The following is a 14,075-nucleotide window of genomic DNA, read 5'->3' as shown; positions in this document are numbered from 1 at the left end:
GTCCAACATCCTGTTTCCACTCTGACAAAACTGTGTTTGTGAGCAGTTTTCCTGTGCAATGAATTTCTTCTGACATTTGATGCACCAAATGCAACACACAATACATTTAGCACCAAATAATATGGACGAACAGCTTGTTTCTTTTCCCACTAGACTTGAAGAAATGACTCTAGTGAGAACAACGTCTCTGTGGCTCACAGAAAAAGCGGCCGGTGTAAACACAGGCCTCGAAATGCTATTTAAAACTTGCCTTAAAAAGACGCAGACGGAGTAACATCTAGGATGAATCATATAAAGGGGCTTTTGAAGGAGAAGGGGGCACCTAACATGCATGCATGAGGTAATACACCAGAAGTGAAATAAGAAAATGACTGCGCCTGAACCCGCAGGCCTCTGTATTCTTTCTGAGGAGTCTCTGGTTGTCAGGAGCAGAGTGGAGGAGGGTCCGTAGCTGCCCCTTAGATCTCCCAGGTTGTTTAAACAGGGGGAGAAGGATTGTAATCCACTGAGACAGGTCTGCAGCACTCTGAAGCTCAAACGCGCATAAGCAGGCGAAAAAACCCGCACGCACGACAACACGCGGAGGTGTGTGTGGGTGCGCGCGTGCAGGGCTGTAGGTGGTCAGCTGGAAGTGTTGACAGCTACAAGTGCAACCACCAGGAACCAGGAAACACTGGCTGATCCGTGGGCTGATACATATATCTGCAGGGCCTGGGGTTGATCCTGCGAGCATCTTAGAGCTCAACCAGCAGACACCAACGGTGGTTTCCATGGTGACGGGAAAAAAAAAAAAAAAAGGGGGCTTCGGCCTTGATGAAAGCTGAGGCTTACTGCAGATGGAGGACATAATTCCTGTCCGTCACAACAAACCCTGTAACCTCCTAAAACGGGTCGTCTCCTGTTTGCTACGTTTGGTGAATAAGTGTCTACGAAGAGTTTTCTCTCGAGCCGCGTGCGTGAGAATAAAGTCGATTCAGTAGCTTCCCGTCGGCAACATTTTGCTGTGTTTCGGTTCCAGCATCACTTTGACGGAGACGTGCATCACAGCACAAAGCGTCTGACTTTACCCCCGTCTTCGCTTGTCCACTGCTGACCCCAACAGGAGTTGGAAAGCGGGACCTGCAGCAGCCTGGGAATCAATGTCCAATTGTGAGGCAAGAGGTCAAGCAAACACTGTGGTGAACCATTACACCTCTACAGATTAGAGAGCACAGATACATTAAACCTGCAGTGAAGCAAAGAAAAGAAGAAAAAAAAAAAACAACTGGTGCAAACACACAAACCCTGCACAACCCGGCTCACCTGGTTGATATGTTTCAGTTTGTCTATGATCTGGCTGATGACTGGCTCAGGAGGCTTGTTGCTCCTGGACTCTGAGCCGGAGTGCAGTCGTTTCAGGCCAGGCCCGGGAAACCTGATAGGATAAAGAAAAGAAAAAAAGAAAAAAGTTGAATAGTTCTTATGTTGCTGAAATCTTTCTAAAAAAGCTTCAGCTGAAACCTCAGTCTGGTTACATGTGTGGAAGACATTATGAGCTGACCGCCGCTCCGCGGCTCCAAACGCAGCATTTATCACCACCTAGTGTTGATAAGAGGAATCACAGGTTTTTCCAGGTTTCAGTTTCAGGGCCCGGTCAACAGAGCTGGTAAGTTCATTTATAACTCAGCTCTAAGCAAAGCTCACTTTTTTTCCCCCACTGGAGACATCACATCTATAAATGTAAAGAAGAATTAACATTTTACTTAAAGGTTTAAAGGTACTTTGGTGTCATTAACAAAATGTATGGAGACTGCAAAAGTGTCAAAGTGATAAATGGCATACACTATAAAATATTTCACCATAAGGAAATTGCCTTAAAATAAATTTAAATGTTAAATTCCTATACATATATACGTGCTGTATATTGAGGCAATTTTCTTTTTCCACACATTAAACACTACGCAAAGTTTTTTTTTTTCTGGTGATTAATCTCATGCACATTAACCGGTCAATTAGTGATATTTTTTAATCATCTGAGGTTAATGAGAGAACATTAGCTGGCCTGCATTTCCGTCCTGCTTTAGCTCGGAGGGTATATTTAGGTTACAGCCAGCTTTCAGGCAGGTGCTTACATGTCTATATGCGTAGCTGAGGAAACGCTGCTCTGTTGACACTTGTGTATGTTATCGAGAGGAGGAGCTGGTGTGCGTCTGAAAAGGTAGATTTCACTCCGGTTGCAGGCTTTCATGTTGAGACTTCCCTGCAGGTGTTTCAGGCAGCGCCATGACTTAACCCCTTCCCACCACATCACTGACTGCCCCTGCACGTATGAGACATGTGTGTTTAGATGATCATGGGTTAGCAGCAGCATACAGGATATGAGTGTATGTGTAGCTGTGTAAAGCATGAGGTCATACTCTGTTCTCATCTGTGTGACGCAGCCCCAAGCGCTAAGCCGCCCACACACACACACACACACGCACACACACACACACACACACACACACACACACACACACACACACACCCTTCAGCTGCCATCTCCATTCATCAGTCTTTCCCTCTCCCCTAAGTCTGACTTTTCATTAAACTCAAATTACATTTCGCCGGTTATTTATTCTTCTTATTAGCCATGATCTCATCCCCTCTCCGCTCCTAATTATCACATTAATAATGGAGAGATGAGTGATCAATTAAGGAGGAGGAAAAGAGGAAGTATGGGTCGAGGGAGGGGGATTAAGGGGAGGGAGATTTCGAGCGCGGATAAGAAGCCGAGGCAGGTTGGCGCTTCACGTGATAAGTGCTGGTCGGGTGATTTTACCTCAATATAATTGGGCGTTAAACTGTTTCTCACCGCTGATAGTTTCGTTTGTCAGCTCCGGGTCTGTCACATAAGTGGTTTTGTGTTATTGTCTGCTGCCAGCAGGGCTGATCAGATCAATTACCTCTTGTGATAACCCTAATTTAATCTAGCACCAATTACCCTGCTATTAGAATAAGGGCCTCTCACATCCGAATAAACAACTTAAGTAGAAGACGGGAGGAGGGGGAGGCCAGGTGAGGAAGCCCAACGCTTTTCACACCACCTGATGGATCACACCTCCAGTCCCAGAGGGGTCAGAGGTCAGCATATGTGCTCTGTCCACAGTGTGTTGTGTTCCTGTTAATACACTGCCTTCTTGTGGCTGAACGTCGTGTTGAGAGACAAAGATGAAATTTAGTTTAGATACCTATGCTGCACAGACTGATCTCCACAGGACTCACATTTGTGCTTTTCTGTGCAATGTTTCCACAAACATTGGATAAAATTTGCTCGTGACATTGCAGAATCTCTAAAGAAGAACATTGACGCTTTAGTTATCCATTAACTTTCCTCCTAAATTCTCAGTTTTAGTAACAAAACCAGACCACCTGACAACCTTCCCATCGGCCTCAGATTCACACGATATTTACTGCAAAATAGCAAAAGCCCGACTGAGATGACCGACATGATGCACTGACACTACGAGCATGTTGTTATGCTGACATTGATACTTAGCTCAAAATAAAAAAAATGGACCATGGTGAGACACACTTCTCTGCCCACATTTTTTTTTTTTGTGACAGAAACTTGGTCCAGAGTCACTCCATTGGGAACTAATTATGCCCCAGCAAAGATCTGCCACGCCAATCAAACTGGTTGGTCAGGCTTTATGTGGCGAAGAGAAACAGCTACATAGTCATATGTGTCATCTTAGCAGCATGGAGCTGAATTTGTTTACAACAAAGTGCCTCTGATTGGTTGAAGGACTCTCCAGCTGCACACAGAGGACTCAGCATTTGATAGACATTGAGTCCTGCTATAAGAGGCTACTACAGGGAAGCCTCACAGACCTGTTAGCATGTCTGTACGCTCTTAATTAGGTAAATATTATTGCCAAGAGGCAACCAAACTCATTTTTACTCAGATGTTAATTAATGTTAAATAAATGAAATATGAATATACACAATAAACCCTGATAAAAAAAACAGAAAGGCTGCCTTTCACACATGCAAATGCAAGTGATGATTGGCCTAAATCACGTTTTATGTTAGGACAACAAAATAAACTCCTGCCTCGTTAAAAAAAAGTCAGAGTGACACTCTTTACATGTCCTTAATTTTCCTTAATCCCCAAATTAAATGTTCACAGTTGAAATGGGATCTTATCTTTAATCGCTTATCACACGCGCAGGAGTTTACACCGCCATTAGATCCAAAAGGGGAATGGAAATGTTTTGAGTCGATACGGCGCGCATCTTTATCACACTTATCAGTGTGGCGCTCTTTGATGTGGTGAAAAGTGTTGCTCCTCTGATCTTGGTTCCAGGTGGGATGCTAAACACGGCTGATAAAAGGCGCCTCATTTAGCTCCAAAGATCACTGCTCGAGTACCAGGGACCCCTCCAGTGCTCATCCCTCCCTCCCGCCCCGACTAAATTTATCTGCATGAGACAATGCACGGAATGAATGCCACGTCTGGCTCTGGAGAAGCTCCTATCTCTGGAGATAATGGAAGATGATCCAGAACAAATCTCAGAGTGGAACTGTACACAGAGTGAATTTGCAGGCACATGCCCTCGCGGATGACACGGACAACGGCTTGCTGCAAGATATTGTAATCTCTCATCATTTTGTCTCCTTGCCTGCCTCCCTGCACCCTCCTATCGCACTGTTCGGTCCAGCTTGTAATCATCCCCTCAGGACAGCTCTGTCCCCTTGCCAACCTGATGTCTCCTCCTCCAACTGAGACCTTTTTTTTTCTTCTTCTTCTTCTGTCTGTGTGACAAATTCTTTTTCAGCAGTTCGAGAACAGCACTGAATTTATCCTCAGTGCTCCTTGGGAACAGGACGTAAAACATTAACCTGAAGTGCTTCCTATATTAAATTTGGACCTTTGATTAAATTCCACACATAATTCACAGGAAAAGAGATAAAGTTATATATATATATTAAAAAAAACAATGATATCTTTAAGTATCAAGGCCAAATTGAAATCGGGGCCGGCTGACAGCACAGGCAAGAAAAAAAAGAAGAAGTTATGACGCATGGAGCCAAAAGACTGGGCCGAAGTGAAATATTGTGAAAAGCAAATGCAGTTCTGCAGGGAGCACAGGACACGTCGGGTGAAGGAGGGGGAGAACGATCGAAACGGCAATTAACTAAGCGAGAAGAGGGTGACAGCATGCCTGACATTAATAACATCCCATAGAGCCAAAGTCAAGATTTACACTCATTCTCTGTGGGAGAGAGAGGGGCCCTTGTGCGAAGCTCATCAGCCCTGGACAAACTTACCCTTCAAGTCACCTACGTGTGATGCTGGAGGGTTGGGGGTGGGGGGGGATCAGAGCAGGCTGCCTGTATAACCCGTCACCGATAGGCTCAATATACCTGAGCCCGGCTGGCCTTTACGCAGGAATCATAATGTGCTTTATAGCTGTAAATCCAAACATGTGGGACGGTGCTTTACCTGTCTGTCATCTCCTGCCCGTTCCAGCAGAGGGAGTGGTTCGCCGGAGCGGGCTCACGGCTGCACAACGCCTCCCCGAGACCACTGTAGAAGGAGCTGAATCTTTTCAGGCTGGTTATGAACTCCCTGGAGGAGGAGGAGGAGGTGAAGAGAGGGGAAACGTTCAGCGGAGAAGGAGACAATGGAAGAAAACTTCAACTAATCCGAATATGACTCGCGTTAATTAGCGGAGAGACGGGCAGGAACTGTCCTACGGAAGAGAAAGGAAGAAGGCTGGAAAGGAGAGAGGATACAACTTAACAGGCGTGAAAGAAAGTCCATTATATGCCCCTTGAGAATGAGAGTGTAAAAGAGTCTAAAATAAGCAGTGTCTAGGTTCCTAATTGACATTAAGGTGGCCGGTGTGCAGCCCTGCTGGGCTTTATTACACCGTTCATTTAAGAACGTTACAGCAACAGAGGTGTTAGAAAACACTGAAGAGGAGAAACACTGATTGGTGCAAAGAAACTAGAGGGGACCTGTCCACGATGTCAGGGACAGTATTTGCCTGTCAGACCAGACATATATTGTCCCTGCAGCGTTTTTGGACATGGAGTGACGCTCCATGAGCAGAAGGAGAGGAGGGGGGGATGGGTTCTTTGATTTCCTCACCTGCGGAGGCCTGCCAAGGTCTCATCAGAGTCCGGGGATGAGGGCTGAGCACTGCGGGCTGCAGAGGCAGCTGGAGTCTGGGGAGGAGGAGCTCCGACCGAGCGAGACGCCCGCTGAGGAGTGTGTCCACACATCCCACTCAGCTGCACAGGAGAGAGCGGAGGAGAAAATGAGAAAGCAGAATCGAGTGAGCCAATCCATCTCCCCCCCCCTCTCCCGCCCCCCCAACCCCCGAACCTCTTCACCCCACTTATGTTTCACCGTGAGCAGTTTCGCATCTTAAGCTTATTTATTTAACAGCAATGACACTGCAGAGAGTAAAGAAAACTGTCAACAGGCAAACCGCCCGGCCCCGCGCGGCTCAGCCCCTCTGCAAATTGTCGTCTGTTTGGGTTTGTTTATTTTTGGGGCGGGATGAAAGCGGAGGGATTTGCATAACAAACAAGTCATTGTATCGTCGGCCTGCCTTGTTCACATTTGTAATCATAACACTCCAAAAAAACACGTGAATACGAGGCATCTCGTTTCCAGCCTCTCTCCCACGAGGGACGGCACAACAATAATAAATAAGGAGTCCCTCTCTGTCTCTCACAGATAATGGACCTGGCACATTCTTTTCAGGTGCAATAAAAATGCAAATGGCTGTTAATGTTTAGCTTGTGGTTTAATGATTTGCTGGTGGTTTAATTTCCCCCGGGGATATTGGCCGAGGCTTAATTCTGCCATGTAATGTTAACAGCTAATTGTGCCCGGCTCCCCTTTAAGTGAATAGTCTGGCACCGCTGCAGCTGAATACTGATGCGGTCTGATAGAGCAGCACTGGACATCTTCATCTGTTGGTAACCAAGGCCACGCACACACACAGACACACACACATAGACACACACACATAGGCCTGCACACGCTCTCGCAGATTCTCCAGCCTGAATAAAGATGAATCATTTTGTGCGGTGATTCATTTGAACATAATGCTCCTGAGCTCATTAACATGACCAACATACTCAGCATATACCCGCTGCAAGTGTACGCATATGTTACACACACACACACACACACACACATGAAGTGATGCTGACACAGAGAAATGCTGATCAGCTGTGATGTAGAATCATCAGGGTTAATCAATGCAGCCTTGTCATCCAAGGATACAGAGACAGAGGCGACACAGACACCCAAACACACACCGGCCGGACGAATATCCCTGCGCAAGGTGTTAACTAACACCCACTGTCCCACACTGGCCGTCTCCACTAACACACCCCCTATATACTTACACACATATTCACACACCTCGGCCCATTGTCTCTCCCCTCCCCACATCCTCCTCTCCTGTGATACCCCGGTTCTCGTGCGCCTGTGGCGGGTGTCGACGCTCCCACAGGCCATGATTAATGTGATCGGAGCCGCGTTACTCTTTTTTGTTTGTGCGTTCCCGCTAAGCCCGAGGGGAGCCGCGGCACACGGGGAGCGACTGATTCAGCACGCACGCCCCGGACCCCGCCCCGCCCCGCCGATTGTTTCCGGATCCTTCAAGGAAGGGGCTCATTAGTGGGGTATTAATATCACCCAGGGCTGGACCGACACAACCGAACGGGAGAGAGTGCGCAGATAAAGCCTGCCTCAGCGTGAGCGCTCGGAAATATCTGCACACTTTTATCTGCACTGAGCAGCCTGCCTCACTGAGGGAGAGAGGTGCTGACAGCCAGTAATACAACATACACACAAACACACTCACACACCTCACAGTGCACACCTCGGTGCACTTGCACACCTGCATCTCGGGTTCCATGTGGCACTCTGCTTGTGCAAACACGGTGTAAAGATAAACTCCAAACAAATCAATTGAAATGCACCAGGGCCTGGAACAAATGTACGATCAGGCTTTTACATTAATCTTGGCCTCAAGGGGTTTTTAATGAGCAAACAGTTTGAGGAAAAAAAAAAAAAGAAAGAAAGACAGAAAGGAGAAAAAAAAAGACCATGTTATCGGTGTATAAGGTTTCAAGATGATGTGCGCAGCTTTGAGAACATATTGGAGGATATTTGTGAGAAATGTTTGATTCCAAGGGAGTCAAGTCTCAGGGGAGGGACTGAGTCAGCACTCAGACGCTCCCCCCTTCTCCTCCTCCTCCTCCTTCTCCTTGTCCTCCCTCGATTGTTGTCTCCTAGTTCTGATGAATTGTGCGCCTTATAGACATCCTATTTCAGCTGAGGCTCTTTTCAAACTCTGCCAGTGAAGTGTAATTGAAGGAAAAGTCTCACTATATGCCAAGAGGAAAGTAATACCAGACTATCATGGTTCTATCTATACAGGGACGCTGCACTAGGCTGGGCAGGAAATGAGGAATTGTCATTCAGTCTTTTCACTTTGCACTTTTAAGGTTTCGCTCTAGTCAGCAAAAGCAATTGTTTACAGCCTTTATATATATATATATTTATTTTTCGTCTAATGAAGCTGCACATCCAAACTGAAGTGTCCCTGTGATTTTAAAGTGGATGGCGTCTTTGCCGTGCGTGTTGTACGATGCATTGTATTTAAAGCAGAGCTTTTCAGTTCACTTCATTACGCACTAGACTACACAGTACTTTTACAGTTTACTGGAGCTCTGAACTTTGAGCTATGTCGTTACAACCCTGAAAGGCTTGCGTGAAGACACGACGCGTACAAAAAAAACTTTCTAGCAATTTGCAGGCTAAATAGAAAAAAGAAAAAAAAAACTCTAAGGGCAGCAGAAGATCTTTTCCTTGACCTCTGGGGGGGGAAATAGCAACACGTCTGAGTGGCAGAGTCACAGCTACGTACCACTGTTACATCTCTCTGTGCCCACACTGGCCTTGCAGTGACAGTGTTTTTGAGTGCTTCATGGGCCTAACTGTCCTGATCAGCCACTCCTGAGGAGGTGTGGATGAAATGGCGTGACAGGAAGGGCCTAAGAGACATCAGCACTCTCTGGGTAAAGAAGCTCATCTAGTCTCACCTGAGTCCTTTGTCCTTTTGTAATGAAATAAACCTCTTTATTTTTGTAACTATATTGTCTGTTTACTCTTTATGTTGCACCTCATGAACCGGGACTGTATGTAAAGTAGGATGGATCCTCTGTGTCGGTGCCTGAAATCGCATCCATCGGTCATATATAGTGACCACACCTTTAACTATAACTATCATATATTGAAACAGATTTGTTATATTACATTTTACCACCTAGACTACTGCCATGAATGGGAAAATTCGCTCAAAATCCATTTTTTTTGCGGCAGGTAAACAGTCTTGGCTTCATTTTTCAGCCCTGAGGAGGCTGGAGGGAGGTGTGTCCTTTTACAGAGTTTTTAGACAGGTTTCTAAATCCTGACATCAGCAAAATGTGCAAGTAGGCAAGTAGCAATAATAAATAAAACAAAAATCAATCCAAAAAGACCGAGAGCTTTATCAGTTGTTTTTGTGCCTGCAGGAATTGCAAAAGCAACACGTGTAAAATCACTCATTCATTACCAGGTACATATTTTAAGGGGGATTTAGAAAATCAGTTTGGAAAACTGACAGACGGCTTTTGGTGGAATATGTATTGTTATGTTCATAATTTGTAACAGGAAAAAAAAAGCACTCTCTCTTTACATCAGTATGAGTTGCTGAAATCCAGATGGCGCGTTACCAGACTCCGTAATTGAGTTTGGCTATGCCTGGCTTAAAAACTGCATCGTTATTTTGTTATATTCCAGATGTTATGAAAGTCCCCGCTAATGAATTTTTGTAATGTTAAATCTGGCTTTTAGCTGTGTAAGGATCTAATGTTAGCACAAGAAAATATAAATCCTTCATCCTCCCACACAACCGCTACTATGCTTCAGAAAGCCCCCCACTTAAAAGGCAGTAAGGTAATGCCATGTCATACTATTAGCGCAGCTTGTCATGTGTTAGAGAGCTTGATGTTTGTGAAGGATTAGGGTCACATCTCCCTTCACGTTGGATCTAATTATGCCTTCGAGAGAACTCCATATCAACGGGACTCTCTTGTGACATTTGTGACTTTATAAGTTGCAATTTTCAAAGTTCATGAAGTTCATGACTTGAATTACTTTCAGAAATGTAATTTAGCGAAGAAATAGCGTTTTCTTCATAATTTTATGATGAGTCTGAGGATATTGTTGATATTCCCAGAGGCCTCATCTTTTAAAGGGGAAATTAAACGTAAATGTATTGGTCCTTGTGCTGTGAACTATATCTGAAATAACACATTTGCTGGAGTCAAATATGTAAAAGTTGCTAAAATCAAAGATTTAAACCTTATTTTTTTCATAATTTCCAAGCAGTATGAATTACATGTCCGTGTTAACCTTTTTAGGTATAGTTTTTGTGTAACCGATGTGTGTTTGCTCCACTGGCACTAATTAGGCTACTATTTGCTAATTACTAAACTGAGGCCTTTGCTAGTTTACGCTAATGGCTGTTATCTCTACATTTCACAGACTTTTTAAAATTTTTTTTCACTAAATATATCTTTCATGATCTGACAAAAAAAAAAGCAATCTATCTTCTGCTATCACTTTCTCTAGCCCTCTCTTCTCTCTCTCTCACTGTCTGTCGCTATGGGAATCATCAAGCTAACAAACACCATGACATCACGGGCCACAATATGGCAAGATGGCGGTGCCCATGCTAAAAAAAAAAAAACAAACACATAACAGCTGCCATATTTTCTCCTTATATGCTAACATTTGTCAATAGTCTGATATAATGTCTATAAAATGTGTTAATTTCCCCTTTAATTTTGCTTTTACATTCAGTTAGCCTCCAGTTAGCTGGATAAACTGTTAGCCTCAGTGGCTACAGTGGTAGCAGTGTTCTTATTACTTGTGGCTTATGTTACAACTTGAACACAACATTTTGTGTACACGACTTGACATTTGAAGACAGTAAAACTTCAGCTAATATGTGTAAATATGACACATATTCGCTACTAGCTGCTTAGCTGGTAGCTAATGTGTGTAAATGTAGCTCATGTGCTTGAATATGACTCATAATAGCCACTAGCCGCTAAGCCGGTAGCTTATGTGCGTGAAAATGACACATGTGGGCTACAATTTAACAAGCTTACAGCAAGTACGTTCTCCAAAACATTTTTTTTTTTTTTTTTTTAGAATTAGCTGGGCTGCTTCGCAATCTTACCCTCTGGCAACTCCAGAAGTGCCCCCTGAGGTACACATACCCCCTGGTTAGGTTTTGCTGAGCTAGAGGTAAAATATGAGTCAGGCTATAATGTAAGGATGGAAGCAGCTTCTAAGTGTAGTGGAACACGCTGTTCAAAGTTAAAACGTAACAATCTATTCACGCACGGTGTCGGCTAAAGCTCAGATTCCCCTATAGACGTTGGTAAAACTGTCAGCTCTGAAACATCCATTACTAAATACAGAGATGAATTGATTTAATCTCAGGATGGAGGATGTTCAGAAAAGTGTCTAATCAAAAAATGAAACATTAGCTGTTTGTGCATCGACGTGAAGTAGACACTTGTGAGAGAAAATGAATTTCACACTTCTCCCTCGCTGTTGTTACGCAGCTCCCGAAGCTTTCGGGAGCTGTGAAAAGCTATTAAAGCACAGTGTATTTTTGATTTCACCAATGCCGATTCGATGCAGATGAAACAGGACGAGCTGTGAGTTTCAAGCAGGGACACCATGCTTTCTTCAAAGTAAGAAGTAACAGGTCCAGGGAACGTGATGGATGCACCATGAAGGTGCAACAAGGAGGTAATTGCCTGCGCTGCGAGAACAGTGTACAGCTGACAAATGAGCCAATAGATCAAAGGCAGAAATCTGTAACCAAATTAGAAATAATTACAAGCCATAAAAGTGATGATCGGTATATAAATTAGACTTAAAAGCAGAGTTGGTGATCGTCATATTTTTAAAAACGTGGAACAAATTGGTCTTTCATTTCTGTGTGTAATCAGCTAAAAGGCCCGTTATTCAATTATGATCAGCTAAACAAACAAAGGGCTTATTATTCATCATTAAGTCAGAGGCTTGGCTTTCAATTGCAAATGCTTCTTCATTTAAATTGTCAAACGCACAACAAATTGAGCCTTCAGGGACATTCAAGTAGAACAGATTGTCATCTATAATTCAAGTTTGAGCATCACTTCTACTAATTATATAATAATAATAATAATAATGATAAAACGTGACTCCATGAGTAATAAGTCAGATGATACGTTACGGCATTTATAAATGCGATAATACTGCATGTTTGAAATCTCAAATAGTTTTTCAGAGCCAAGCCTGCAGTTTGGCCCACACCTTTGATAGGATTAATAAATAATAAAAACGTAGGAGAGGCCTAATTAGAGCACTTGTTTTCTCCGCGAAGCAACACTTTGGATGTGATTTGATGTGCTCGAGGTATTTCTGTGCACGGCGGGAGAAGGAGACAACAACAAAAAAAGAAAGGCGTGCTGATGAGAAAGTGTTATTGAGTTAAAAAAAAATAAATTAAAATGTTACAGGCACACAAAGAGGTGTTTGATTTTAGACTCGAAGCTGAGCTCATAACAGCGTAGGGCACTCGTGTGCTGTATCTCCTCTAATCTTGGTCAGATCCATCATATTTCTGTCTCAACCTACTTCCCGTCTTCATTGTCGGCCAAAGGGTCGCAAGGTGATGGATGTTTCCTCCGCACTCTCCTGTCCTCCTTCCCCTTCGGCTCGCTCTTCCGCCCCCCCATCTATTCTTCTTCTCTCTTTTTCTCTTCGCAGCCTTTTCTCCTTTCTTTCTCCTCAGTAACTGGTAAAAATAGAGCTTCATAAATCATGCATCTTCTCTCACAGCAGCGCGTAAGAATGAGAGAAAAAGAAATAAATGGAGGGGAGGGGGTGAAGAGAGAGACAGAGAGACGTTGGGGATGAGATGTAGAGACGGAGGTGGATGACATCAAACTCCAGGGGAGGGGTGGGGAGCTGACAGGGGAATAGATTGGAGCTGCAGGGCTCTTGGCTGCCCTCGCCGTCTCTCTCCGAGCACTGGCTGATTCGCGCCGGAGTTGCGCCGGATGGAGGAAATGAATGTTAACGTGCCAGGGAAGTGGGGCTGGCGGACGATGAGTGGTCATCTCGAGAGCAGAGTTACATGTCTCCTCGAGCCCGCGAGAGAAGAGGGGAGATGTCTCTCTCACACCTCGAGGACTCTTTTACTCGGATGGAGTCGATCCGTCTGTCACCCTCGGTAACAGGGGTCTGTGCTCTCACCGGAGGGGAGGTTAAATCAGAGACAACACCGCACTCTAAAAACTACATGAAACCACAAACCAAGACATGGCACGCTGTAGATCCATTATGTGCTGTACAAAAAAAAAAAAAAAAAAACGATAACTCAGTTGCCAGTTCATTAGGTACACCTGTTAGTACATTCTAGTATAACAGCCCTTCTTCATGAAGGTCATGGTATTGCACGTCAGTCTCAAATAACCCTGAGAGCTGTTCATTCATCTGGAGGCTGTGGTTTGTAGTAATGTTGAAACATGAAACTGTTTGTAAGGCGACGGTGTGTCAGGGCTATAGTGTTTACATCTCATGGTCACTCTGTTCAACTGGCCACCTCTACGACCCAGTTCGGTTCTCAGTTCAGTTTCAGGATCCTGCTCTTTGATTGAGTAAAAAAACAAAACAAACAAAAACTGGTATGTTATAAAAATTTTATAAAAATGACTGTGCAATCTCCTCTACACACAGTAGATATATTCTCGTTTTCCACTTCATTAGGTGACATAAGGTACACTCTAGATTCGTCTAGCCCCCAGGAATAAGAGTTGAAAAACTCTAAGCTTACAAAAATAAATCGCATTAAAGTATAGTATGTGGTTTAAACATAATGTTTTAACATGAACAGATTTTCCTCTCTCAAGGTGAGGCGGCATAGATTGTTCAGTTCAAAAGGAGACACAAAGGAGAGAATAGTGTCTGTCTG

At 44.1% G+C, this 14,075-nt stretch overlaps 1 protein-coding gene across 1 annotated transcript in view; it reads right to left on the bottom strand.

The window, feature by feature from the left end:
* The window catches only part of gpc3 (glypican 3), a 112,405-nt gene that overhangs the window by 30,236 nt on the left and 68,094 nt on the right, over positions 1-14,075 (bottom strand). Inside the window, exons 4-6 of the mRNA XM_047585957.1 lie at positions 6,119-6,261; positions 5,468-5,593; positions 1,303-1,414 (exon numbers count right to left, since the gene is read on the bottom strand). Coding sequence (XP_047441913.1) covers positions 1,303-1,414; positions 5,468-5,593; positions 6,119-6,261 — 381 coding nt within the window. The remainder of the gene's footprint in view (positions 1-1,302; positions 1,415-5,467; positions 5,594-6,118; positions 6,262-14,075) is intronic.

The sequence above is a fragment of the Mugil cephalus genome, chromosome 5 (genome assembly GCF_022458985.1).
Source record: "Mugil cephalus isolate CIBA_MC_2020 chromosome 5, CIBA_Mcephalus_1.1, whole genome shotgun sequence".
NCBI classification, from domain to species: Eukaryota; Metazoa; Chordata; class Actinopteri; order Mugiliformes; family Mugilidae; genus Mugil; species Mugil cephalus.
This window is presented reverse-complemented; position numbering and strand designations above follow the sequence as displayed.